Consider the following 26287-nt stretch of genomic DNA (forward strand, 5'->3'; position numbering starts at 1 on the left):
CAGTGGAAAACATCTTAATAAAAAGGGTGATAATATGGGAATAACAGCAGCAACTGTTATAAGCTATGGTAACATTGGGGAAGTTATTTTGGGTGTTATTTCAGGGATCTTTTGTTTGTTTGGGACATTTCTATGCTGTCCGTTTAACAAGAAGTTCTTCCAAGCAGCTTGCAATAAATAAGTAAATGCAAATGCAAAATTAAAACCGACAACCATAAAGGGGACAGGGGAACGTTACAGTGCTGGCATGTATATATATATTTTCCAGGAAACCACCCACAATGTACTGGCAGCTCCTCTCCTTCTTGTTTGCCATTCAGGAGATCAACCAGAATCAAAAGCTGTTACCCAACATCACCCTGGGCTACAGCATCCATGAGAACTTTTTTGATGGAAGGGTGACATACGATGCTTTGCTAGACATGCTGTCAATTGGGCAGCTGAACTTTCCAAACTACAGCTGTGGTAAACAGACGAACTTACTGGCTGTTCTCGAAGGGTCTGACTCTCAAAGCTCCATCCAGATTTCAAATGTGTTGGGCATCTATAAAATCCCACAGGTGGGAATGGAGAGAGGTATAATAGCATTATGATATTGGCTATTCTAATCAGATTGTGAGACAGGTTTAGCCATTCTATGGGTGGCCACCCCAATTTGATATTGGGAAAAGGATTTCTTGTGTCCTGTCTTTGAAGAAGTCTCCCTTGATGAAGTAATTTAAATGCCCATTTGTTTTTGGCTCACTAGGCCTGAGGCTTCCTGTTGCATGTTCACCTGACACATGAAACTTGGAAGTACCTGCAGGGATTTTTCCTTCTAGAGATTAATGAGGGGCATGTTTTGTTTTGTTTTTTTAAAAAGACATTACCTATAATCCTTCAAGGAAATCACTATTCCCACAAAAGGGTCCTTGCAATAGACCTTCCTCCTTCCTAAGACCTACCCAATCTCATGTTGGACTTAGAAATATTTAGGCTTTGATCTGAAATCAAATAAGATACAAATCTTCCTTCTCTTCCCAGGTCACTTATGCTTTTGTCTCTCATGTTCTGAATGATAAGAGGCAGTTTCCTTTTTTCTACCGGATGGTCCCCAAAGAAGAAGCCCTGTACCCAGGGATTGTCAAGCTGCTCCAGCACTTCAGGTGGACCTTGATTGGCCTCATTGCACCAGACACCAACAATGGGGAGAGGTTCCTGAAGAGCTTGACGCCGGTGCTCATCAAGAGCGGTGTCTGTGTTGTCATATCACAAAGCATCCCAGGACTAAATGCAAATGCGGTAAAAATGGACCGTCTTCCATTCCGCAAGTGGAGGCAAGTGCATGTATTTGTTTACTATGGTGAAATGACTTATTTCTTAGATGGACTATACATTATACAACAGATTTTTGACAAAGTGATGAAATCAATTGTTGGGAAAATCTTCATCACAACAGTTATGTGGGATGTCTCCCTGGACCTGATGTATAATGACATATCTTTCCAACACATCCATGGTATATTTTCCTTCTTCACTGAGACAAGCAAAAGGGCAACATCCGATGGTTTTCCATCCTTTTTCTCTGGTATTAAGAAGTTTTGGGAGGGCGCTTTTAGTTGTTCCTATTCAAAGCATGCATCCTCAGTGAAAGGCTGGACAAGATGCAGAGAGAGAGAGAAACTGGAGATGTTTCCCCAAGACGATCTGGAAAGAATCCTCTCTCTAGACAGCTACAGGATCTACAACACTGTCCAAGCCGTGGCTCGTGCCTTACATGCTGCATATTCATCTAGATCTAAGCAGAGGGCTAATGAGAGAATGGGACTTCAAAGGCTACAGCCATGGCAGGTATTTTCTTTCCCTTCATAGACATCTCAACTGAGCATGGCAATCAATTGCAGTGTTGCAGATATTAAATATTGTGCAGTTTGAAACGATTGGTAGCATAAGAACTGGAAGCCTTCATTTCCTTTTGGAAATGAATTATTGTCCAGGTCCATAGAAATATTATTAAATCTTTACTCACAGGACTCTTCATAACAGAATGAAAACATCAAATAGACATCATGTCTTGTGCTTCCCAGCACAGGCTCAGAATCTCTCTCTCTCTCTCTCTCTCTCTCTCTCTCTCTCTCTCTCTCTCTCTCTCTCTCTCTCTCTCTCTCTCTCTCCTGCCTTTCAGCCTCCAGGCTGTTTGCTTTACCTTCAGGAGAGCTTCATTGACATATTGACTCTATTGAGTTTTGGAGCCAAAGATAAAAAGGCAACTCCCTTCAAAGGGGAGATATTGCAATCCATCACATTATGTAAGGTTACAACACTCACATGTTGGCTAGCAGAGAACAGCAACCAGTTAGTTAAACTTAATCTCAGCAAGAGCCCAGAGCCCTTTAGAAAAAACTACTATGGAAGAACCTCAAGGTTTGCAAAACACATTAGCTCTGGCTCTCTGCTCCCTCCACCAAACTCTTGCCTTTCCCTGCTGGAGCCCACATTAGAGATTTCATTCAGTTGGCCTTGAATGAAAAACAAACCTAATTCACATAGAAATACTGAAGAATTCTGAGTTTTATTATTATTATTATTATTTAATGGGGAGATCAGGGTGTGTGTGAGAGGGAAAATAGTATGAACCAAAATTGACAAGATCCCTCCATTACTATTTGAGTCTGCAACCAGCCCTAAGCAGAGGTGAACTGGGTTGTCAGTATGCTTTCTATGATGATAATAATGATGATCATGATGATTATATAATTTTTATTAAATTTCCAATTTTACAATTTAAATAAACATTTTACAAGCTCTAAAATATCCAATGACATCCCTTCTTCTCTTTCCATGGTTCATTTTACATCTCCTACATCCCTGCATATTTTACTAAAACCATTCAAAGCTGTTTTCCACTTTTACATCAATCAAACATTATTTACGTAGTTGAATTTATCTTAATGCTGCCACCATTTCCAGCTGTATACAGTTATTTTCCATATATTCAATAAACCCTTTCCACTCTACTTTCAATGTATGTTCTTTTGCTCTCTTATTCTGCATGTTAAATCTGCAAATTCTGCAAATTTTGCAGATTAATCTGCATATTCTGTCCACTTAAGTGCCCATCCTCTTTAGCTGGCACCTCGCTCACTTTCCATTTCTGGGCTAGCAAAACAGGAGACTATGCTTTCCTTTTTTCTAAATGCTCTCATCTTTGCTTCTGTTCCAGCTCCACCCTTTCCTCGGAAACGCCCCGTTCTACAATTCTTCCATGGACAGAGTATATTTGGATGAGAACGGGGAGCTGGCAGCTGACTTGGACATTGTGAACTGGGTGGTGTTCCCCAATAAGTCCGTCCTCAGAGTGAAGTTTGGGAGTATCGACAGACAGGGATCCCCAGACCTGAAGTGCTCCATCGACCAGGATGCCATTGTGTGGCCCAAGTGGCTCAATCAGGTGGTGGGAAGGGGGGAATCACGCCTGTCATTTTGCTGTCTTTTCTTTGAAATAGTGCTCCCTGTTCTGTGGGCTGCCGTCCTCAATTGCCTGTAAACTTCAGTATTGGGCTGTTATTAGAGATTGTTAGAGATGGCTGCGGATTCTCCTGAGTAAAGACGCTCCACTCGTCTTGTCTTTCAGAGTTTTATTGTGCATGCTATTTACAGTGCAAGAACATCAGCAAACATGACTGCTCAGTCCATGTCAGAACCCCGCAATGGCTTTCTGTGGGTTTTCGCCCAGCATAAAAGCCTGGGCACCCCAAAGCGCCGCCCCCTGGCTCTACGGGTGGGCACGCACCTCAATTTGGGCATCGGAGGGAAGGGCCACCTTCCTGGCGACCCTGTGCCCGAAAGCCCTCCGTTTTACTCCTCCCCTATCTCTCCAAGTGGTGCTGGGGCTCTGGTACATGAGACAGCCCTCTCTCCACTCCACTAACTTCCTCATTCCTTTCTCCTCAATCACTGCTTGTGACACTGGGTGAGGAGCTGGTGAGGATGATTGGTGGGGGCTCTCTGTAGAGAGACCCCCTGACAGAGATAGTTTTTACAGCTCCTCAGCTGTGTGTATGGGAAAAGGGGGATTCCTTGCTTACATGTACCTATTTATATCAGCAGTGAATATCTCATGTCCCATATACAGAACTTTTTTAAATGGAGGTGCTTTGTTCCCCCCCCCTGAATTTAATCATGAATAATTCTTTTAATAGACAGTGATGGGAAATGCTTAGTTTCAAGCTACAGACCGGATGCTACAGCATATGACAACTTCTTCTTCTTCTTCTTCTTCTTCTTCTTCTTCTTCTTCTTCTTCTTCTTCTCCTCCTCCTCCTCCTCCTCCTCCTCCTCCTTCTTCTTCTATCACTCGTATCCGAGTAAGATTGTCTTCCATAAACACCTTTTTAACAATGAGTCCGTAAGTGACTGTGGAGGCCGATTCTAGATCCACACGTCCTTCCACAGTGGGGACATTGGTTTCCGGGTGGGAGTTGAACATTTGCCAAGCGTGCCTTCCTCCTAGCACGTTTCTCCCTTGCATCCTGAGTTCGAGTGTCTTCAAAGCCCATGACACCTTTGGTAAAGGCTGTTCTCCAACTGGAGCGCTCGCAAGCCAGTGTTTTCCAGTTGTCAGTGTTTATACTACATTTTTTTCAATTTGCCTAAAGACAGTCTTTAAACCTCTTTTGTTGACCACCAGCATTACGCTTTCCATTTTGAAGTTCGGAATAGAGTAGTTGCTTTGGAAGACGATAATCAGGCATCCACACAACATGACCAGTCCAACGAAGTTGATGTTGAAGAATCATTGCTTCAACACTGGTGATCTTTGCTTCTTCCAGTACACTGATACTAGTTCGCCTGTCTTCCCAAGTGATGTGTAAAATTTTTCGGCGACACCGTTGATGGAATCTTTCAAGGAGTTGGAGATGGCGTTTATAAGTGGTCCATGTTTCACACACATATAGTAAGGCTGGTAGTACAATAGCTTTGTAAACAAGCATTTTGGTTTCTCTGCAAATGTCCCGGTCCTCAAACACTCTGCACTTCAATCGGGAGAAAGCCGCACTCGTAGAGCTTAGGTGATGCTGGATTTCAGCATCAATGTTAGCTCTTGTGGAAAGAAAACTGCCTAGGTAGGAGAAGTGATTTACATTTTCCAACGTTACACTATTGAGTTGGATTTGTGGTGCTGCAGAGGGGTTATTTTGTACTTGTTGGTGCAGCACTTTGGTTTTTTGGATGTTGAGTGATAGGCCAAGCTTTTCGTAAGCTTCTGCAAAGATATTTAGGATGGTTTGGAGGTCATCCTCTGAGCGTGCGCACACTACGTTGTCATCAGCATACTGAAGCTCTATGACGGAAGTTACAGTAACCTTACTCTTTGCTTTCAGCCTGCTCAGATTGAAGAGCTTTCTTTTTTTTTTGAACATACTTTTTATTAATTTTACAAAATACAAAAAAAACAAAAAAAACGGTACATACTTAAACCCCTTTTCCACCTCCTTCCTACCCACCCACATGGGTCCTCCCCTGCCACAGAAGTATCCCATGTATGTGGACAGTCAGAGATGGTCCATTTTATGCTTGGATTTCTGTGCCCCTCCCCCTCCCCTGACCCCAAAGCCCCCCCCTGCCACCAGGGAGCTCCAGCAAACCAGGGCAGTACGCAGGAGGACATCCATCCAACCATCTATTGTCATACCAAAAAAAGAAAAAAAATAGAAATAGAAAAAAGGGAAAAAAGAAAGGGCAAAAAAAACAAAAAAACAATACAAAACAGAAATTTTTTTCTTACATTCATAGTTGTAAAACCATATTTTGTGGGCTTCCCCTCCCCCCCCTTCCCCGGTTTTCCTCCCTTTTTTATCATCTGCAACAGTTTCTTACTTTATAAAAATACACCTTTGTATCTTATACAACTTATAAATCAATTGTTAACATTTTCATCTAATACTCAAATCACTGAAAAATCAAACTCCCATTTTCTCTTCCCGTGCCTAATTTTTTTCTCCCTCTATAAGCCTCCATATTTACACATTTTCCAAAATCCATTCACTTTTAAAACTATAACTATTCTCAATTTAACCTTACATCCCCGATACCGGCTCCACCCCCCCAATCCAGCAAATTCCAAAATCAGCAGACCAGTTATAAACCTGTTAATCCATCCTTATAATTACAACATCCCTTTCCCTTCACCCCACCCCCTGTTTACAGTCTTTTACCATCCAGGCCACCATACAGGACCCCTGGATTTCTTCTCTTCTCTGCATATTTTTTCCTTCTTCCCTGTGGGCGTTCTGGAGTTCCAATAATACCAATCGTGCCCCCCTCAAAAGCAGGGCACTCCATCCAACTTTTTGTAGAGTAGAGTCATCATTTTTTTCGTGGTGTGCTTCATTTTGTGTTGAATCATCACAGTCCTCATCTTCATCTTTTCCTTCCAAATCATAGTTATCATCATTGTCATTCTCACATTCATCTTTTTCAGTGTCAAAAGCTTCATCTCCTAAAAAATCATATTCCGCCATCACCATCTGAAATTTTTCCTGTAACTCTTGCCGTCTTGTCTCCTCTTGACATAGCTCTATTCTTGTTTCCCACATTAAGGTCAAAACAGACCGCTGGAACTCAGGGGAACACTTCTTTGTTGACATAATTCAATCCTGCCAAGGTCAAAACTTGTCACGTGGGGTGGAATATGATCACAGTTTATTTTCTCGACCCCATTTTAACAAGCTGGCTGCATTCTTCAAGTCTTGTTAACAATAAAGTTCGAACTGACATTTCACAAGCACTTAAACCAAAAAAGAAATTCCACAAAGTCCAGGAATACCAAGTGAAATAAAAATTGACTTATAAATCCTGATCAACTCACTGGGTTGTCTGGGCTGCCGGCTCCCAAGGGAAAGAAAGGTTTATCTTAGCCTTTACCTCTTGTTGCAGGGCGTCATAAATCACAGTCTCTCTCCCCTTTTCACCCTGCATCAAAGGGGAGATTCTCTTTGATGCCTTTGAGGGATCCTTTTGAATTACAAATCTTCTGTTTATGGCTTCGGGTTTCTATTTACTGTCTCTTTGTTGCCGTGGGGGGGGTGGCTTCCTCTTTTCTCCCCTCTCTCCCAGATCCAAATTGTTTTATAATCCAAATCGTGAGGTTACTTACAGTCTTTTCCAATCGTTTTATTTTCGGAAGAATCCAGCGCTCTCCGCCTTCGGCTTGAAGCTTCTCCCTGCTAGAATAACGTTGCCGCTCAAAATGGCCCCCGCGACTTCTACCCTCCTCACTCCGGAGCTCTTATTAGAGCTAACCGAAGAGTTGGGGAGTCCGGATTGGGTCTATGCCGAGCAAATTGCCCCCGGGACGCCCTTCCCGAGGTTCTAAGGGGCGCAGCGTCGCTCTCGCTGCCCTCCCCACTCCTAGCAGAGACGGGCCGTCTCGGAGACGAGACGAAACCCCGCCGATCGGCGTTGGCGCTGAACCAGGAAGTCCAGATTGAAGAGCTTTCCATCTGTTCGATATATGATTTCTACTCCAGTGGGGAGTTTCCCTTCGACAAAGTGTAGGATCATGGCAATGAAAAGAATGAATAGAGTTGGGGCAATAACACAACCCTGTTTAACACCTGATCCCACTGTGAATTGTTCACTTTGAGAGCCATTGTTATCTGCGATTGTTGCTGTCATATTATCATGGAGGAGCCGAATGATATATACAAATCTATCTGGGCAGCCAATTTTCAGCAGGACAGTCCACAGGGCATTACGATTTACAGTGTCGAAAGCCTTAGTCAGGTCAATAAACGCCATATACAGGGGTTGGTTTTGCTCTCTGCATTTTTCTTGAAGCTGTCGAGCGGTGAAAATCATGTCCACTGTCCCCCTAGAAGGCCAAAAACCATTTTGGGATTCAGGAAGGGTCACCTCAGATATTGTTAGCAGACGGTTTGCTAAGATCCTTGCAAGAATTTTGCCGGACGCAGCTAATAGAGAGATGCCTCGATAGTTTCCACAATCAGTTCTGTCACCTTTTTTAAAGAGATTGATAATTTTGGCATCTCTAAAGTCTGCTGGGATTTCTTCTCTTTCCCAGATTTTTTCGATGAGCTTGTGAAGTTGTTGTGTAAGTTCAATTCCACCCATTTTGAAGATTTTGGCAGGTATCCCATCAGGTCCACTGGCTTTGTTGTTTTTCATTTGGTTAATAGCTGTACACAACTCTCCCAGATTTGGAGATGATGCAAGCTCATCCGTGATTTATTGGCCCATAGATGGTCTTTGTGGCTTTAAAGAAACTCTGTGCATCATGAGTGTCAGCTAAGTGCTGGATCTCTTGAGCTTTTTTTATCCACTAGGTGTTTTTTAGTTCTCTGATTCTTCTTTGAACCTCAGCCTTAGCGTTGGCATAGGTTTTTTTCTTAGTGGCACAGTTTCTATCTCTTTGCCAGATCTGAAAGGCCTTCTTTTTCTTGTCAATCATGCATTCAATCTCACTGTCATTCTCAGCAGACCAGTCCAGTTCTTGGTTTGGTATCCAATAGTTTGTTCACAGGCTGCAATAATGGATGTTTTTAGCTGGATCCAGTGGTCCTCGATGTTATCAGGGAATTCTGAAAGCAGATGGTCCTTAAGAGTCGTTTGGAAGCAATCCCGCTTAATGGGATCTTGAAAGGCTTGAGTGTTCATTTTGCGCCTTGGTTTCCTTCCTTGAAGCCTGCGTTGAGGTATAATCTTGATAGCCATTGTGGAGCGTATTAGTCGGTGATCTGTCCAGCAGTCATCAGCGCTCATCATAGCTCTGGTAAGGGGCACATCACAGCGATCTTTAGCACAGACAATAACATAGTCTAAGAGGTGCCAGTGGTTTGTCCGAGGATGCCTCCATGAAGTTTTAAATTTATTTTTCTGTCGAAAGAGTGTGTTGGTGATAACAAGGTTGTGTGCTGCACATATCGTCAAAAGTAAGATTCCATTCTGGTTGCTGTTGCCAACTCCTTCTTTCCCAATAGTCCCAGGCCACAGATCGAAATCTAGCCCAACTCTTGCATTAAAATCACCCAGGAGGATAATTTTATCTTCCTTAGGCGTCTCTGATAGGACGGTATCCAGCTGAGAGTAAAATTTTTCTTTAATGTCTTCATCGGGATCCAGTGTTGGTGCGTAGGCGCTTATAATAGTAGCCTGATGGTTTTTGGTTAATTTTTTTTCAAAGGGTTGAGAGTCGCTCGTTAATGCCAGTAGGGACTTCTGACAGGAGCTTCACAAGGTCGTTTTTGATAGTGAAGCCTACCCCATGTATTCAATGTTCTTGTTCAGATAGACCTTTCCAGAAGAATGTGTAGCCTGCTTTTTCTTCCTCACCTCAAACAATTCTCATTGACACTCTTTGTCTTTGTGCCTAGACCCTTCCTACTTCCAGGTGTGTGGAAAGCTGTCGCCCTGGATCCGTCAAGGTGGTTCAGGAAGGGAAGCCTCTTTGCTGTTATGAATGTCTTCCCTGTGCAGAAGGGACCATCTCCACTCAGGAAGGTGGGTGACTCCAAGGCTGGCCTTGGGAAAGAGAGAAGAGTTCAAGTCAGGAATCTTTCAAAGCCATTTCTGGGTGATTGTCTTCCAATTCTATGATTCTATATGGTGTTTCCTGCTTGGCAGGGGGTTGGACTGGATGGCCTTCGTGGTCTCTTCCAACTCTATGATTCTATTCTGTGAGTCAAATTATCATCATCATCAATCTGTTTTGATGATTATAGTTTACGATATTGTTCTAAAAAGTATCATCATCATAATACATATATATAGTAAGCTGATTGGGAAAGCAGGCTATAAACCTCTCTGTCACTAAAAGCCTGCCCCCCCCATTTCCCACTCCTCAGCCCTATTATGCACCCTCACTCCAAAACATATATTTGATCAAATGTAAAGGAGGGAGGTCTAAACCACAGAGCCTTTTGGACTTGGCAATCAGAAGGTTGGTGGTTCGAATCTGCATGACGGGATGAGCTCTCGCTATTTCCCCCCAGCCTCTGTCATCCTAGCAGTTCAAAAGCACACCAGTGCATGCAGATGGATAGGTGTCACTGTAGCAGGAAGGTAAATGGCGTTTCCATGCGCTCTGCCATTTGTCATGATGTTCCTTTGCACCAGAAGCGGTTTAGTCATGCTGGCCACATGACACAGAAAGTTGTCTGTGGACAAGCACCAGCTCCCTTAGCCTGAAGCGAGATCAACGTTGCACCCCATAGTTGCCTTTGACTGTTCTCAACTGTCCCGGGGTCCTTTACCTTGTAAAGATTGTTGTGGACCTAAGGAAGATATTAGACTTCTGCACAGACCCCTGATCCTCCTTTTGGCCCTGGTATAGGGGGCTCCAAGCAGCCCAACTTGCCAGAGGCCAAGCTGGGGATCTCTAGCCCTGGAATATGTTCCAAATTTATTCAGGGGTAGAGCTAATGTTTAGAAAAACCTAATTAAATACCTGTAGTGAACTTTGGCTGTCCCACACTTACTTGGTATATAACTGAATCTCTCCCAAGAGACTGGATATTGCTCAGGGCTTGATTGAATCCAGTGTAGTAGACATTTCTCTCTCTCTCTCTCCCTCTCCCTCTCCCTCTCCCTCCCCCCCTCTCTCTTGCAGATGCAGACCATTGCCAAAAATGCCCAGGAAATCAGCATCCAAACAAGGAGCGAGAACAATGTGTGTTCAAGCATATCACCTTCCTAGCCTATGAAGAATCTCTAGGGATTATCCTACTTTCCCTTGCCCTACTGGGGTCCATAACCACAAGCTTTGTTTTAGGAATCTTCATTAAATACAATGAAACTCCCATAGTCAAAGCCAACAACCGGGACCTCTCCTACATCCTCCTCAGCTCTCTCCTGCTTTCCTTTTTGTCCTCCTTTCTGTTCATTGGTGAGCCAAAGAAAGTGACTTGCCTTCTCCGGCAAGCAGCTTTCAGCATCATCTTCTCCACTGCAGTTTCTTCTGTGTTGGCAAAAACCATCACTGTGGTGCTGGCTTTTCTTGCTACTAAGCCAGGAAACACAGTGAGGAGATGGCTGGGGAAGAGTCTGGCCCACTCCATTGTCATTTCCTGTTCCTGTGTCCAAGTTGTCATCTGCACGATCTGGCTGGGGATCTCGCCACCATTCCCAGACTCTGACATGCACTCTCAGCCTGGAGAGATCATCCTGCAATGCAATGAAGGGTCTGTGGCCATGTTCTATGCTGCCCTCGGCTACATGGGCTTCCTGGCTGCCATCTGCTTCACGGTGGCTTTCCTAGCAAGGAATCTTCCTGGGGCTTTCAATGAAGCCAAGCTGATCACCTTCAGCATGCTGGTCTTCTGCAGTGTTTGGGTATCTTTTGTTCCCACCTACCTGAGCACCAAGGGGAAATACATGGTAGCCGTTCAGGTCTTCTCCATCTTGACCTCCAGTGCTGGGCTCCTGGGCTGCATCTTTATTCCCAAATGCTACATTATTGTGCTGAGACCTGATCTGAACACAAAGGAGCACCTGACAGCAAAAGCTAAAGATAGCACCTGATTCTGAAAATATTATTTTTCAAGAATGTAGGGAAGTGATGTTCTTAAAAAAATAATGTTTCAGTTTTTTAAAAAATCATTGCCCTCATTTGATCATGTAGAACCAACCAACTTAATGGAAGTAGTTATGAAATTTGGATCTGGCTGAAATTTGTAAAATCTTTGGAAAATATAGATCACATAGATCACAGAAAATTCACATTACCAAAATTTTGTAATTAGTCGTGGAACGAAACGAAACGAGGATGTCCACTGTCAATCCTGTTATTTTTCTTAATTTTAGAAAAATAGCCATCTAATTATACAATGCCCTCTCTGGCATCGGAGTCAGTATAAATGAAAATGACAAATGTAGGTCTCTATGCAGAAGGGACGCGGATGGCGCTGTGGGTTAAACCACAGAGCCTAGGGCTTGCCAATCAAAAAGTCGGCGGTTCGAATCCCCGCGACGGGATGAGCTCCTGTTGCTCGGTCCCTGCTCCTGCCCACCTAGCAGTTCGAAAGCACGTCAAGTGCAAGTAGATAAATACCTCCAGTGGGAAGATAAACGGCATTTCCATGTGCTGCTCCAGTTCACCAGAAGCGGCTTTGTCATGCTGGCCACATGACCCTGAAGCTGTACGCCGGCTCCCTCGGCCAATAAAGCGAGATGAGCGCCGCAACCCCAGAGTCGGTCATGACTGGACCTAATGGTCAGGGGTCCCTTTACCCTTTACCTTTTAAGGTGGCACTGGAAGGAATTTCTTCATTTAGTAAGAGGGGTGTCAGAGGCACCATATTGCAGTGGTTCTGTTCATATCTTCAATGTCATGTCTAGAAAGTAGCGCTTGATGACTGCTCCTCACCCCCACCCCGGCATTTGTGCTATGGTTTGCTGCAAGGTACTATTTTCTCCACAGTGCTATTCAAGATCTATACGCTTTTTAAAATCTATAGGAAGTCATGGGGTGCGGTAATGAGGAGTTTTGGAGCAAGGGGTCACCAGTATGCTGATAAGACACAGCTCTAGGGACACGGGTGGCACTGTGATCTACTGAGCTTCTTGGGCTTACTGGTCAGAAGGTTGGCAGTTCAAATTGGTGTGACAGTGGGAAGCTCCCATTGCTGTTTTCCAGCTCCTGCCAACCTAGCAGTTTGCTGATTTATTTTGTAATTTTTTATTTGATTTTGAAAAATAAATAAACATACAACAATACAAGATTCAAATGTTGAAATTACTCTGAATCTCCTGATCCTCTCCCCCTCCCATCGCTTCCTACTGGTAATATCTACATCTGCGTATTAAAACTGTCCAAATTTTGTCTTTCCAATATGTCCATACTTTCCATTAATTTATAAGTGTGGTTAAAATCCTGCTAATGTTTTAACCTGCTTACAATGGTCTTGCTTTCTGAGCTTCCCAGTTAATTCTACCATTTCGGCATAGTCCAACATCTTGATTTGCCATTCTTCTCTGGTTGGGGTTGTCTCTTCCTTCCATCTCTGGGCTAGTAGCATCCATGCGGCTGTTGTCACATACATAAACAATCTTTTCTGGTCCTTTGGAATCTCAGTACTTGGAATTCCTAATAAGAAGGCTTCTGGTTTTTTAAACAAAAGTTATTTTAAACATTTTTTTGAATTCATTATATATCATCTCCCAGAAATTTTTAGTTACTTTACACGTCCACCACATATGATAAAAGGTACCTTCTTTTTCTTTACATTTCCAGCAGGTATTTGAACTCCTGTACATTATTCCTAACTTAACTGGAGTCAAATAATACCACCAGTACATCATTTTCATATAATTTTATTTCAGTGAACAACATGTCATAAATTTCAAATCTGTTTTCCGTAACATCTCCCAACCTGCCATTTGTATATTGTGTCCCAAGTCCCAAGCTCTGGCTCCCATCATAGTGTCCCATAGCGCCAGAAGTTGTTTAGTCATGCTGGCCACATGACCCGGACAGTTGTCTGCGGATAAACACCTGATCCCTCGGCCTGATAGTGAGATGAGTGCCACTCCCCATAGTCTCATTTGACGAGACTGAACCATCCAAGGGTCCTTACATTAACACACAGCTCTACTTCTCCATAACAGGAGAGGCTGTAAGGCTTGTGACCGGTGTCTGGATGCACCAATGAACTGAATAAGGTCCCATAAACTCTCTTCAAATCCTGGAAAGCAGGCTTACCTTTAATGGTTGGGTTGTGACCAGCCAAGTCCACACCCACAATTTGGTGCCCTGCTGGGGAGCATATCAGCCTGCCTGTGGATCGACCAGCCAATAAGCATTGCTTGGCCCCAATCCCTGGGGAGGCAACTTGGGGCCTGCCCAGGCCTCCCCAGTTTGTTGTCGGATTTCCCACCCTCCACCCCCTTTTTCATAGGTCTTAATTTCATACTAAGACCTTCCTATGGACATTGCCGGCCGCCGTATTTGGGGCCTGTCAGGAATTTTTCCACTTGGCAACTTGGCCCCGGCCATTTGGTTTTCGCCTTCCTCATAGCAATCCTCACAACTTTGTGAGGTTAGGCATTGAGTAAGCCTTAGTCATGGCTGGAGGGGAGGTTGTAGCCTCTGCCCACCCCTCCTTGGTTAAGGGTATCCTGTTAAAGGGATCCGTGAAGAGCTGCTTCTGTACGGATGCCCAGGCAGGGGCTAAGGCCATAGCACTCCTCCAACAGGGACCCCTCAGTGGGTACCCCTACTTGATGTAGGTCATGGGTGGGGCAGATGTGGATAACCCTTAGATGCACCCCCAGCAGATGGACTGGGGTGGAATAAATGGCTATACGCAAGGCCTATGCCAAACCATTCACATCTGTAATCAATAGAGTTGTGGCTTATTTGGACCCAATGTTATTTTCTTGTCTTGTCTGGTTTTCCATCACTTAGGGAGTGTCAGGAAATAGGAGCTTGACACACAATTTGTAGGCTCTTTGGATGATTCCCACTTCTAGATGAAGTTGTACTTCCTCTAAAACAGCAAGTGCAGAGTTTGGGGGTACTCTTGGATACACCTCTGTCACTAGAGACCCATGTGTCCTCTATGGCTGTTTGTCAACAGGACTAGCCTGACCACTGGAGCATTGGTAAACTTGGAGATGGACTACTGCAATGCACTCTTTCCGGGGCTGCCCTTCGGTATGGTGCAAATCTCTAGTTGGTGTAAAATGATGTGGCTAGATTGTCCTTGCAAGCTTTTGGTCAAGAACCTGTGGCACCCCCCCCCCCCCCAATTTGAAGGACTATCCACTTAATCCTATTTTCTGCTTCCTGCAATTCCATTCCTGATCCACAAGAAGACCTCTTCTCTTATTCCACGACTACTAAGCTTACTCAGGAAGCACCTTTTTCAAAGCTTTTTTGGAAGTCCAAGTGTTTGTTTGCCTGTTTCTTTATTAAATTTGTACACTGCCCTTCACCCAAAGATCCCAGGGTGGTTCACAGCATAAAAATACAGAATAAGACTGAAAAGTATATAATAAAAACAAGAACAAAACAATAAACCTACAGAGAAATCTGCTGAATTGCCTCTGTCTTTACACGAAATTTCAGTTCCCTTTTTCACCTTTCAAATTCATCAGAGTAGCCTTATCCTATGCTGGCATCAAGGGGGGCGGGGATTTGTTAAAAGAACCAGAAAACCAAGGCCAGCCAGCAACAGGATTCTGCCAGAGGTAACATATGACAGTTCAGGGAAATTCTAACTCTTAATCTTGCCTTCTTCACCAGTCTGGCATTTGCATCTCACAATTTGGAGCCAGATCTTGGAGTTTTCACAAATATGTTTTTCTCCAGCCCTACAGTTGCAGGTGGAGCTGCAGAAGGAGTTTAGGAACTTGCAGAGTGGTACTTCCTCTCCGTATAATTATCAAAATGATAGAGTGTGTGTTTTTTTGCTTCTACCTCTCACCAAAGATCTAGGGATTTGTCCAAAGATCACGTTTGAGTCCACTAGGTTAGAAATCAGAAGAATTTGCGATGATGTCATGGATCTGAGGCAAAAAGGTCTGGCAGATATATGCCTCCTGAGCCACCCAAAACTTCGGTGGGCTAGGATTTAGGACAGATGATAACTGTACCAGAATGAGGTTGGCTTGACTTCTCTCCACTTCAGATGTGATCCCTTTGCAGGACTCTGTTAGTAAGAAGAAAGCTATTGCATATTGCAACCACCACAACAATAGGCTTCTAATTCTTTGTAAGGGAGCAATAATAAAGGAGGTGATCGTTCCTGGGAGGAAAAAGATGCTCCTTGTTCTACTGCTTCTACTGCCTTATGGGGACTGTGGGAAACTGCAGACAAAATGCCTCTTGTCTTTGGAAAGGGATAAGATAGATTCACCTAATTATTTCAGGCCAGGAGACCACCTCCTCAGTGGGGTCCTCTCTGCCACAAACACTATGTTTAATCCTCATATCTTCAACCACTGTCCTTCCACCAGCTTTTATTGGTAAGACGTTTTGTGGGGATGGAGTTACTGCTGCTTCACTTGCTACCATTTCCATGAGATCCAGCTCATCTCCAGTTATTTTATGGGGCCTGTCTCATTATCTGGTACCTGCCTTTAAGAACAAGAAAATCCCACTGGCAGATAAATTTGTGGGTGATTAGGCTCTCAGTGGCTACCAGTCACAATGGCTATGTTCTCCATTCACTCTCACAGGCACTATGCCTCTGGGTACCAGGAACTGAGAATCTCAAGTAGGGGAAGAGCTCTTGTGCTTCTCAGTTTTGCATGTGCATCTGGTTGTCCGCCTTGAGAACTGGATGCTGGAACAGATGAGCCTTTGGGCAGATTCTGTAAACAATGGAAGGATAAGGGTGTCTTTTTGCGTTAGGTTTAATATACAGGGGAAAATATCTACTTTCTCAAAGTGGAATTCTTACAGTACTTTCTGGATCTTTTAATCACGGTCTTAGATTCCCTTTTAAACCTCGCCCTATTATTATTATTATTATTATTATTATTATTATTATTAGTTGAATATATGCTGCCCTATAGTAGTCATATACATCTTGATAAACAATGGAAAACATCTTAATAAAAAGGGTGATGATATGTAAATAACAGCAGCAACTTATAAGCTATGGTAACATTGGGGAAGTTATTTTGGGTGTTATTTTAGGGGTCTTTTGTTTGCTTGCTTGTTTGCTTGTTTGTTTGTGACATTTCCATGCTGTCCTTTTAACAAGAAGTTATTCCAAGCAGCTAGCAATAAATAAGTAAATGCAAATGCAAATGCAAAATTAAAACCGTCAACCATAAAGGGGACAGGGGAATATTACAGTGCTGGCATGTATATAATTTTTTTCCAGGAAAGGAACCACAATGTACTGGCAGCTCCTTTCCTTCTTGTTTGCCATTGAAGACATCAACCAGAATCAAAAGCTGTTACCCAACATCACCCTGGGCTACAGCATCCATGAGAACTTTTTTGATGGAAGGGTGACATATGATGCTTTGCTAGACATGCTGTCAGTTGGGCAGCTGAACTTTCCAAACTACAGCTGTGGTAAACAGACGAACTTACTGGCTGTTCTCGAAGGGTCTGACTCCCAAAATTCCATCCAGATTTCAAATGTGTTGGGCACCTATAAAATCCCATAGGTAGGAATGGAGAGAGGTATAATAACATTGTGATATCGGCTGTTTTATATTCCATTTCATCCCCGGTTCAGACTCCATGAAAGTATCTGTGAGGTTTTGGTGAGTTACCTTGTCAAATGCTGTTTTGAAAGATCAAGTCCACTATATCAAGAACATCTCTATCTATGTGCTTCTTGACACTCTCAATTCTAATCAGATTATGAGACAGGTTTTGCCATTCTGTGGGTGGCCGCCCCATTCGATATTGGGAAAAGGATTTCTTGTGTCCTGACTTTGAAGAAGTCTCCCTTGATGAAGTAATTTAAATGCCCATTTGCTTCTGGCTCACTAGGCCTGAGGCTTCCTGTTGCATGTTCGCCTGACACATGAAACTTGGAAGTACCTGCAGGGATTTTTCCTTCTAGAGATTAATGAGGGGCATCTTTTTTTAAAAAAATACGTTACCTGGAATACTTCATAGGAAATCACTATTCCCACAAAAGGGTCCTAGCAATAGACCTTCCTCCTTCCTAAGACCTACCCAATCTCATGTTGGGCTTAGAAATATTTAGGCTTTGATCTGAAATCAAACAAGATTCAAATCTTCCTTCTCTTCCCAGGTCACTTATGCTTTTGTCTCCCATGTTCTGAATGATAAGAGGCAGTTTCCTTTTTTCTACCGGATGGTCCCCAAAGAAGAAGCCCTGTACCCAGGGATTGTCAAGCTGCTCCAGCACTTCAGGTGGACCTTGATTGGCCTCCTTGCACCAGACACCAACAATGGAGAGAGGTTCCTGAAGAGCTTGACACCAGTTCTCATCAAGAGCGGTGTCTGTGTTGTTATCTCACAAAGCATCTATGGACTGAATACAAATACGGTAAAAATGGATGATCTTCTATTCCACAAGTGGAGGCAAGTGCATGTATTTGTTTACTATGGGGAAATGAGTTATTTCTTAGATGGACTACTAGTTATACAACAGATGTTTGACAAAGTGATGAAATACATTGTTGGGAAAATCTTCATCACAACAGTTATGTGGGATGTCTCCCTGGAGCTGATGTATAATGACATATCTTTCCAACACATCCATGGTATATTTTCCTTCTTCACTGAGACAAGCAAAAGGGCAACATCCGATGGTTTTCTACCCTTTTTCTTTGGTATTAAGAGGTTTTGGGAGGGTGCTTTTAATTGTTCCTATTCAAAGCATGCATCCTCAGCGAAAGGCTGGACAAGATGCAGAGAGAGAGAGAAACTGGAGATGTTTCCCCAAGACGATCTGGAAAGAATCCTCTCTCTAGACAGCTACAGGATCTACAACACTGTCCAAGCCGTGGCTCGTGCCTTAAATGCTGCATATTCATCTAGAGCTAAGCAGAGGGCTAATGGGAGAACAGGACTTCAAAGGCTACAGCCATGGCAGGTATTTTCTTTCCCTTCAACTGAGCATGGCAATTGATTGTAGTGTTACAGATATTAAATATTTGAGGTCTTTAAGCAGAGGCTTGACAGGCATATGTCAAGAATGTTTTGATGGTGTTTCCTGCTCGGCAGGGAGTTGCACTGGATGGCCCTTGTGGTCTCTTCCAACTCTATGAGTCTATGATTCTATGAAATATTGTGCAGTTTGAAACGATTGGTAGCATAAGAACTGGAAACATTAATTTCCTTTTGGAGATGAATTATTGTCCTGATTCATAGAAATATTATTAAATCTTTACTCGCAGAACTCTTCATAACAGAATGAAAACATCAAATAGACTCTATTGAGTTTTGGAGCCAAAGACAAAAAGGCAACTCCCTACAAAAAGGAGATACTGCAATCCATCACATGATCTAAGGTTACAACACTCACATGTTAGCTAGAACAGTGTTTCTCAACCTTTTTTGGGCCAAGGCACACTTGTTCCATGAAAAAAATCACGAGGCACACCACCATTAAAAAAGTTAAAAAAATTAACTCTGTGCCTGTATTGACTAGAGAGAGAGAGAGAGAGAGAGCGCCCAGTTTAGTTTGTGGGGTAAGTCCTAAATCTCAGTGAATTATGACTGTAAGAAACACTTGCCAATTGCTGTGTTGGTTGCAATCTCCTGTAATAAGGCTTCACAAGCCGCTGATTTCTCTGCCAGCACGTGCTCCTCGCCGAAGAGGCCGCTCACTCCCTCGTAGACGCTGCTGCCTGCCCTCCGGAGGCTGTTCTGCTTGTCGGCCCACGGCCTCGCGCTGATCAAGCCCCGGGCGCCACCAGCAAGACCAGCGAGAGCGAGACAAACAGCAGCAGCAGCACCCGCCGGCCGCCTCTCACGTCCGAGGCCGTGGTGGTGGCTGTTGAGAGCTGCGCTCGCCCCGCATCATGACCCGGCCAGCTTCCTTTCCGGCGGGACAGTGGTGTTTATTGGCGGCCACCAGGCACGTGACAATGCAAATCGCCCTTCTCGTCGCCACACGTCGCGGCACACCAGCCAGCGTCTCGCGGCACACTAGTGTGCCGCGGAACAGCGGATGAGAAACGCTGAGCTAGAAGAGAACAGCAAACAGTTACTTAATCTTAATCTCAGCAAGAGCCCAGAGCCCTTTAGAAAAATAAAACCTACTATGGAAAGACCTCAAGGTTTGCAGAACACATTAGCCATTTGCCATTTTAAACCTTCCTTAATACATATTCATTTTTCACTTCTGTGTAAATTAAACCAATTGTATTTAACACATAGATTTCCAGAGTCATTTTCTTGGGATTAGAATCTGGAAAACTTTGAGAATCCCTAGTTTACCCCTCAGGTAACTGCCCCCATCCTGTGTCCAATTCTCTTTCCCTGCAAGTTGGAATTATTTTTGGCAGGGGAGATGACATTGATCAGGCTGTCTCTAATCTCTGTTCCTTTGACACCCACTTGACTCTGCTCTGGCTCTCTGCTCCCTCCACCAAGAGCCTGCCTTTCCCTGCTGGAGCCCATATTAGAGATTTCATTCAGTTTGCCTTGAAATGGAAAACGAACCTAATTCACTCTTTCCGAAACAATCCAAGAGGCAGAATCCTTCAAAAACATGTTTATTAGGAGAAAATCACATAGAAATACTGAAGAATTCTGAGTTTATTATTATTATTTTAAAAATGCTTCAGAAATGTGGAGAACTGAATTTAAGATTAGGGTGTGTGTGAGAGATATGCATGCCAACCAAATTTAGATATGCATGCCAACCAAATTTAGATATGCATGCCAACCAAATTTAGATATGCATGCCAACCAAAACTACAATTAAAACTTTCAAGATCCAGAATTTCAAGATCCGTTACTATTTGAGTCTGCAACCAGCCCTAAGCAGAGGTGAACTGGGTTGTCAGTATGCTTTCATTTATTACTACTACTACTACTACTAATAATAATAATAATAATAATTTTTTTTTCCCAATTTTACAATTCCGAATAAACATTTTACAAACTCTAAAATATCCATTGACTTCCCCTCTACTCTTTCCATGGTTCATTTTATATCTCATACATCCCTGCATATTTTACCAAACCAATTCAAACCACTTTTCCACTTTTACATCCATCAAACATTGTTTATGTACGTAGTTGAATTTATCTTAATGCTGCCACCGTTTCCAGCTGTATACAGCTATTTTCCATATGTACAATAAATGCTTTCCACTCATCTTTCAATGTATGTTCTTTCGCTCTCTTATTCTGCATGTTAGATCTGCATGTTCTGCATATTCTGTTCACTTAAGTTGCTAATCCTCTTTAGCTGGGACCTCACTCACCTTCCATTTATGGGCTAGCAAAAGAGGGGACTATGCTTTCCTTTATTCTAAATGCTCTTATCTTTGCTTCTGTTCCAGCTCCACCCTTTCCTCGGAAACGCCCCGTTCTACAATTCTTCCATGGACAGAGTGTATTTGGATGAGAACGGGGAGCTGGCAGCCGACCTGGACATTGTGAACTGGGTGGTGTTCCCCAATAAGTCCGTCCTCAGAGTGAAGTTTGGGAGTATCGACAGACAGGGATCCCCAGACCTGAAGTGCTCCATCGACCAGGATGCCATTCTGTGGCCTGAGTGGCTCAATCAGGTGGCGGGGAGGGGGGAATCATGCCTGTCATTTTGCTGTCTTTTCTTTGAGCCCTAATAAGTGCTCCCTGTTCTGTGGGCTGCTGCCCTCAGTTGCCTCCTCTGCTCAGCTGGGTGTCAAAGGAGGGTTCCTGCTAAACTGTGTGTATGGAAAAAAGGGGGGGTTCATTGCTTTTCTTTTCTTAAATGTATTTATATCAGTCGTGAATAGCTCATGGCCCATATACAGAACTCTATTTAATGGAGGTGCTTTGTTTTTTTCTGAATTTAATTATGAATAATTCATTTAATAGACAGTGATGGGAAATGCTTAGTTTCAAGCTATAGACCGGATGCTTACAGCAGATGACCACATACTATGCCTCAAACAACAATTCTCATTGACACTCTTTGTCTTTCTGCCTAGACCCTTCCTACTTCCAGGTGTGTGGAAAGCTGTCGCCCTGGATCCGTCAAGGTGATTCAGGAAGGGAAGCCTCTTTGCTGTTATGAATGTCTTCCCTGTGCAGAAGGGACCATCTCCACTCAGGAAGGTGGGTGACTCCAAGGGAAAGGCTGGCCTTGGGGAAGAGAGAAGGGTTCAGTCAGGAATCTTTCGAAGCCATTGTGTGGGAGTTCATCATCTGCATCATTAATCTGTTTTGATGATTATAGTTTATGATATTGTTCTAAAGTGTATCATCATAATATAGTAAGCTGGGAAAGCAGGATATAAACTTCTCAGTCACTAAATGTCTGCCCACACAGAAGGTCGGCAGTTCGAAATCACACGACGGGATGAGGTCTCATTTCTCTGCTAAGCTTCTGCCATCCTAGCAGTTCAAAAGCACACCAGTGCAAGTAGATTGATAGGTGTCACTGCAGCAGGAAGGTAAATGGCGTTTCCATGCGCTCTGGCATTCGTCATGGGGTCCCTTTGCACCAGAAGCAGTTTAGTCATGATGGCCACATGACCCAGAAAGCTCCCTCGGCCTGAAGTGAGCTCCCTCGGCCTGAAGTGAGATGAACATTGCACCCCATAGTTGCCTTTGACTGATCTCAACTGTCCCGGGGTCCTTTACCTTTACCTGAAGGAGGGAGATTGTTATGGATGTAGGGTAGATATTAGACTTCTGCACAGACTCCTGATCCTCCTTTACTTACCTGTCCCGGGATCCTTTACCTTGTAAAGATTGTTGTGGACCTAAGGAAGATATTAGACTTCTGCACAGACTCCTGATCCTCCTTTTGGCCCTGGTATAGGGAGCTCCAAGCAGCCCAACTTGCCAGAGTCCAAGCTGGGGATCTCTAGCCCTGGAATCTGTTCCAAATTTCTTCAGGAGTAGAGCTGATGTTTAGAAAAACCTAATTAAATACCTGTAGTGATCTGTGGCTGTCTCAGACTGACTGAATCTCTCCCAAGAGGCTGGATATTGCTCAGGGCTTGGCTGAATCCAGTGCAGTAGACATTACTCTCTCCCTCCCTCCCTCCCTCTCTTTCTCTTGCAGATGCAGACCATTGCCAAAAATGCCCAGGAAATCAGCATCCAAACAAGGAGCGAGATCAATGTGTGTTCAAGCATATCACCTTCCTAGCCTATGAAGAATCTCTAGGGGTTGTCCTACTTTCCCTTGCCCTACTGGGGTCCTTAACCACAAGCTTTGTCTTAGGAATCTTCATTAAATACAGCGAAACTCCCATAGTCAAAGCCAACAACCGGGACCTCTCCTACATCCTCCTCATTTCTCTCCTGCTTTCCTTTTTGTCTTCCTTCCTGTTCATTGGTGAGCCAAAGAAAGCAACTTGCCTTTTCCAGCAAACAGCTTTCAGCATCATCTTCTCTATTGCTGTTTCTTCTGTCTTGGCAAAAACCATCACAGTGGTTCTGGCCTTCCTGGCCACCAAGCCAGGAAACAGGGTGAGGAGATGGCTGGGGAAGAGTCTGGCCCACTCCATTGTCATTTCCTGCTCCTGTGTCCAAGTTGTCATCTGCATGATCTGGCTGGGGATCTCGCCATCGTTCCCAGACTCTGACATGCACTCTCAGCCTGGAGAGATCATCCTGCAATGCAATGAAGGGTCTGTTACTATGTTTTATTCTGCCCTCGGCTACATGGGCTTCCTGGCTGCCATCTGCTTCACAGTGGCTTTCCTAGCCAGGAAGCTTCCTGGGGCCTTCAATGAAGCCAAGCTGATCACCTTCAGCATGCTGGTCTTCTGCAGTGTTTGGGTGTCCTTTGTGCCCACCTACCTGAGCACCAAGGGGAAATACATGGTAGCCGTGCAGGTCTTCTCTATGTTGGCCTCCAGTGCTGGGCTTCTGGGCTGCATCTTTATTCCCAAGTGCTACATTATTGTGCTGAGACCTGATCTGAACACAAAGGAGCACCTGACAGCAAAAGCTAAAGATAGCATCTGATTCTGAAAATATTATTTTTCAAGAATGTAGGGAAGTGATGTTCTTGAAAAATAATGTTTCAGTTTTAAAAAAATAATTACTGTACCCTCATTTGATCTTGTAGACCAACCAACTTAATGGAAATAATTATGAAATTTGGCTGAAAATTTGATAAAACTTTGGAAAAATATAGATCACATAGATCACAGAGAATTCACATTATCAAAATTTTGTAATTAGTCATGGAACGGAATAAGGATGTCCAATGTCACTCATTTTTCTTAATTGTAGAAAAATATCCATGTAATTATACAATGCCCTCTGTGGCATGGGAGTCAGTATAAATGAAAATAACAAATGTAGGCCTCTATGCGGAATAAACATACCCAAAGTCAGGATGCTACCAGCGGTTCCCGGCTGCTTGCCCAGGAAAGCATAAAGACAAGGAAAACTTTCTTACAGTCTTTTTTTATTTCAAACTTTACAGAGAGTCGCTATAGAACCAAGCCTCTTGGATAATGGTGTTGCCCTGAGTGAACCTCTTTCTCCCCGCCTCTCCCACTTCCTCATTCATCCTCACCTTCTCTACGGGTGCCCCTAATGCCCTCTGTCTTTGAGCTCTTTGCTCTTCAACTTTTAAGGCTCGCCGGGTTATGGGAGATGGAGGGTCTGGAATGCTTTCTAGTGGCAACTGGTCAGCCAGCTGCTGCTTTGCCTCTCCCACCATTTCCCAACTTTTCCCCTCATCTGCCTCTGAGCTCTGACTTCCCTCAAACCCCTGTTGTAAATCTATACTGTCTTCCTCTTCCTCCTCCCTGGGAGGGTCAGGATGGAGAGGTGGTCTCCCCCATTCCTCCTCTGCCTAGTCCCTGACACCCAACTTCTTCAACTGTTACAAATAGGGCTTAGTTTCCGGGCCCTTAGTCATCTTAGTCACCCTCCACCCCACCCCTGCCAGCTCATCAATATCTTCCTTTATTTAGGGTGCCCAGAACTGGACACAGTATTCCAGGTGTGGTCTGACCAAGGCAACCTAGAATGGAACTGTTACTTCCCTTACGATACTTCTGTTGAAGTAGACTGAAATTCCAACATTATTTTTATTGGAGTTAAAAAAAATTGTTATCATCTTTTTGCCTAATTGTATATTTAAATTTTAAAAAAAGTGTTCAATGCTGTATTTAAAATTGTTGTGAGCCACCCAGGGACTTTACAGTGAGGGAGGGTAATCAATATTATTATTTAATATATTAAAAAGTTGCTGCATCACACTGTTGACTCATGTTAAGCTTCTGGTGTACTAAGCCAGTTATCCTATATTTATGCCTCTGCTTATTCTTTTCAGTGTCAGCAAAGTTGTTGTTGACATTTTGTGCCTTCAGTCCATATACACATGGACCTAGGTCCACATTTGGCCAGAATCTTACCCGCTCAACTGTCATCTCTAACCCCCACCCCCACCTCCCAAAAAACAATTCAATTTTCCCCGTGCCCCTGTTTTGTTTCACTTCCTGAGAAAAATCCTTAAATGTTTCCACTGGATGGAGTAAGAAGGGAGTGTTATTCTGGAGGGGGAGTTCCAGGCAGACATTTCCACAGTGATGGGAATGTTGTGGGAAAGGGAATGGCAATGAAACAGAGGAGGAGGAGGAGGAGGAGGAGGAGGAGGAGGAGGAGGAGGAGGAGGAGGAGGGGAAAGGGTGAAGGCTTGTTGCCTGGGGAGGGGGGTAGATAAAACAGTGAAGGGCAAGGCAGTTCTGGGCAGTCTTGGCAACTGTTGCTCATGTGGAAAGACCTTTGCGCGTCTCCCACTCGGGCGCTCGCCTCTCCAAGCTCTGCGCTCACTTCATCCGCCCGATGGGAAAGCGAAGTGGGGAAGAGAAAAAGAGAAAGAACCGAAGCAGCTCTTTTTCTCTTCCCCACTTCGCTTTCCCGTCGGGCGGATGAAGTGAGTGCAGAGCTTTCCAGAGAGCGCGTTTCCCGCTCGGGCGCTCGCCTCTCCATGTGGCCGCACGGCTCTTTTGCTGCTGCCGCGTGGAAGCGGTTGGGGTCAGGACTCAGGAGCGCCCGAGCCAGCGGCCTCGTCTCTTCCTGGCCCTGCCAAGGAAGCCTGCCACCCCGCCGCCCGGCACGGTGGGGCACTCCTCCTGGTGCTGCTGAGCGCTCCGTCCGTGTTGCTGGGCGCTCCGGGCGGCGGGGAGGCAGGCTGAAATCACTTCAAACAGCATTTTAAAATGCCATTTTCCCTTCTCAGGGCTGACTTCGCTAGGCGCGCACTATAGCTGAGCCAGGAACAGCTTATTTCTGCGCTACAGCTGATCTGTATCTCCAACTGCATGTGCCGGAAAGTGTTATGTGTGATTGCACTGACTACTAGAGCACCAAGCCTTAAGACATCCCCTGAAAATAAGACACCGTGTGTGTTTTTGACGAAAAAAAGTTATAAGACGGTGTCTTAAAAAGGGGGAAACACGGTATGCATATATATATATATATATATATATATATATATATATATATATATATATATACACACTGTATATTCCTGCGTATAAGACTACTTTTTAAGCCAGGAAAATCTTCTCAAAAGTCGGGGGTTGTCTTATACGCCGTGTCGTATTTCTTATACGGCGAGTATATCCCAAACTCTATATTTTAACTGAAAAGTTGGGGGTCGTCTTATACGCCCCGTCGTCTTAAACGCCGGAATATACAGTATATATATATGTC

The 26287-nt window shown here is 44.0% G+C and overlaps 1 protein-coding gene and 1 pseudogene across 1 annotated transcript; both read left to right on the forward strand.

The window, feature by feature from the left end:
* Positions 1-281: 281 nt before the first annotated feature.
* On the forward strand, positions 282-11520 carry LOC132591793 (vomeronasal type-2 receptor 26-like). Its single transcript, XM_060272225.2, has 5 exons — positions 282-560; positions 1024-1830; positions 3203-3430; positions 9375-9501; positions 10610-11520. Exons 1-5 carry the CDS (start codon positions 282-284, stop codon positions 11518-11520), a joined length of 2352 nt encoding a protein of 783 aa, XP_060128208.2.
* Positions 11521-16845: 5325 nt separating this feature from the next.
* LOC132591792 (vomeronasal type-2 receptor 26-like) lies at positions 16846-23578 on the forward strand (annotated as a pseudogene).
* The last annotated feature ends 2709 nt before the right edge of the window (positions 23579-26287 follow it).

The sequence above is a fragment of the Zootoca vivipara genome, chromosome 2, assembly GCF_965207765.1.
Source record: "Zootoca vivipara chromosome 2, rZooViv2.hap1.1, whole genome shotgun sequence".
NCBI classification, from domain to species: domain Eukaryota; kingdom Metazoa; phylum Chordata; class Lepidosauria; order Squamata; family Lacertidae; genus Zootoca; species Zootoca vivipara.

Coding starts and splice junctions, on each gene's coding strand:
- LOC132591793 (XM_060272225.2), top strand. CDS start 282: ATGTACTGGCAGCTCCTCTCCTTCTTGTTTGCCATTCAGGAGATCAAC. Junction 3,431..9,374: donor GGCCCAAGTGGCTCAATCAG/GTGGTGGGAAGG, acceptor CTTTGTGCCTAG/ACCCTTCCTACTTCCAGGTG. Junction 9,502..10,609: donor GACCATCTCCACTCAGGAAG/GTGGGTGACTCC, acceptor TCTCTCTTGCAG/ATGCAGACCATTGCCAAAAA.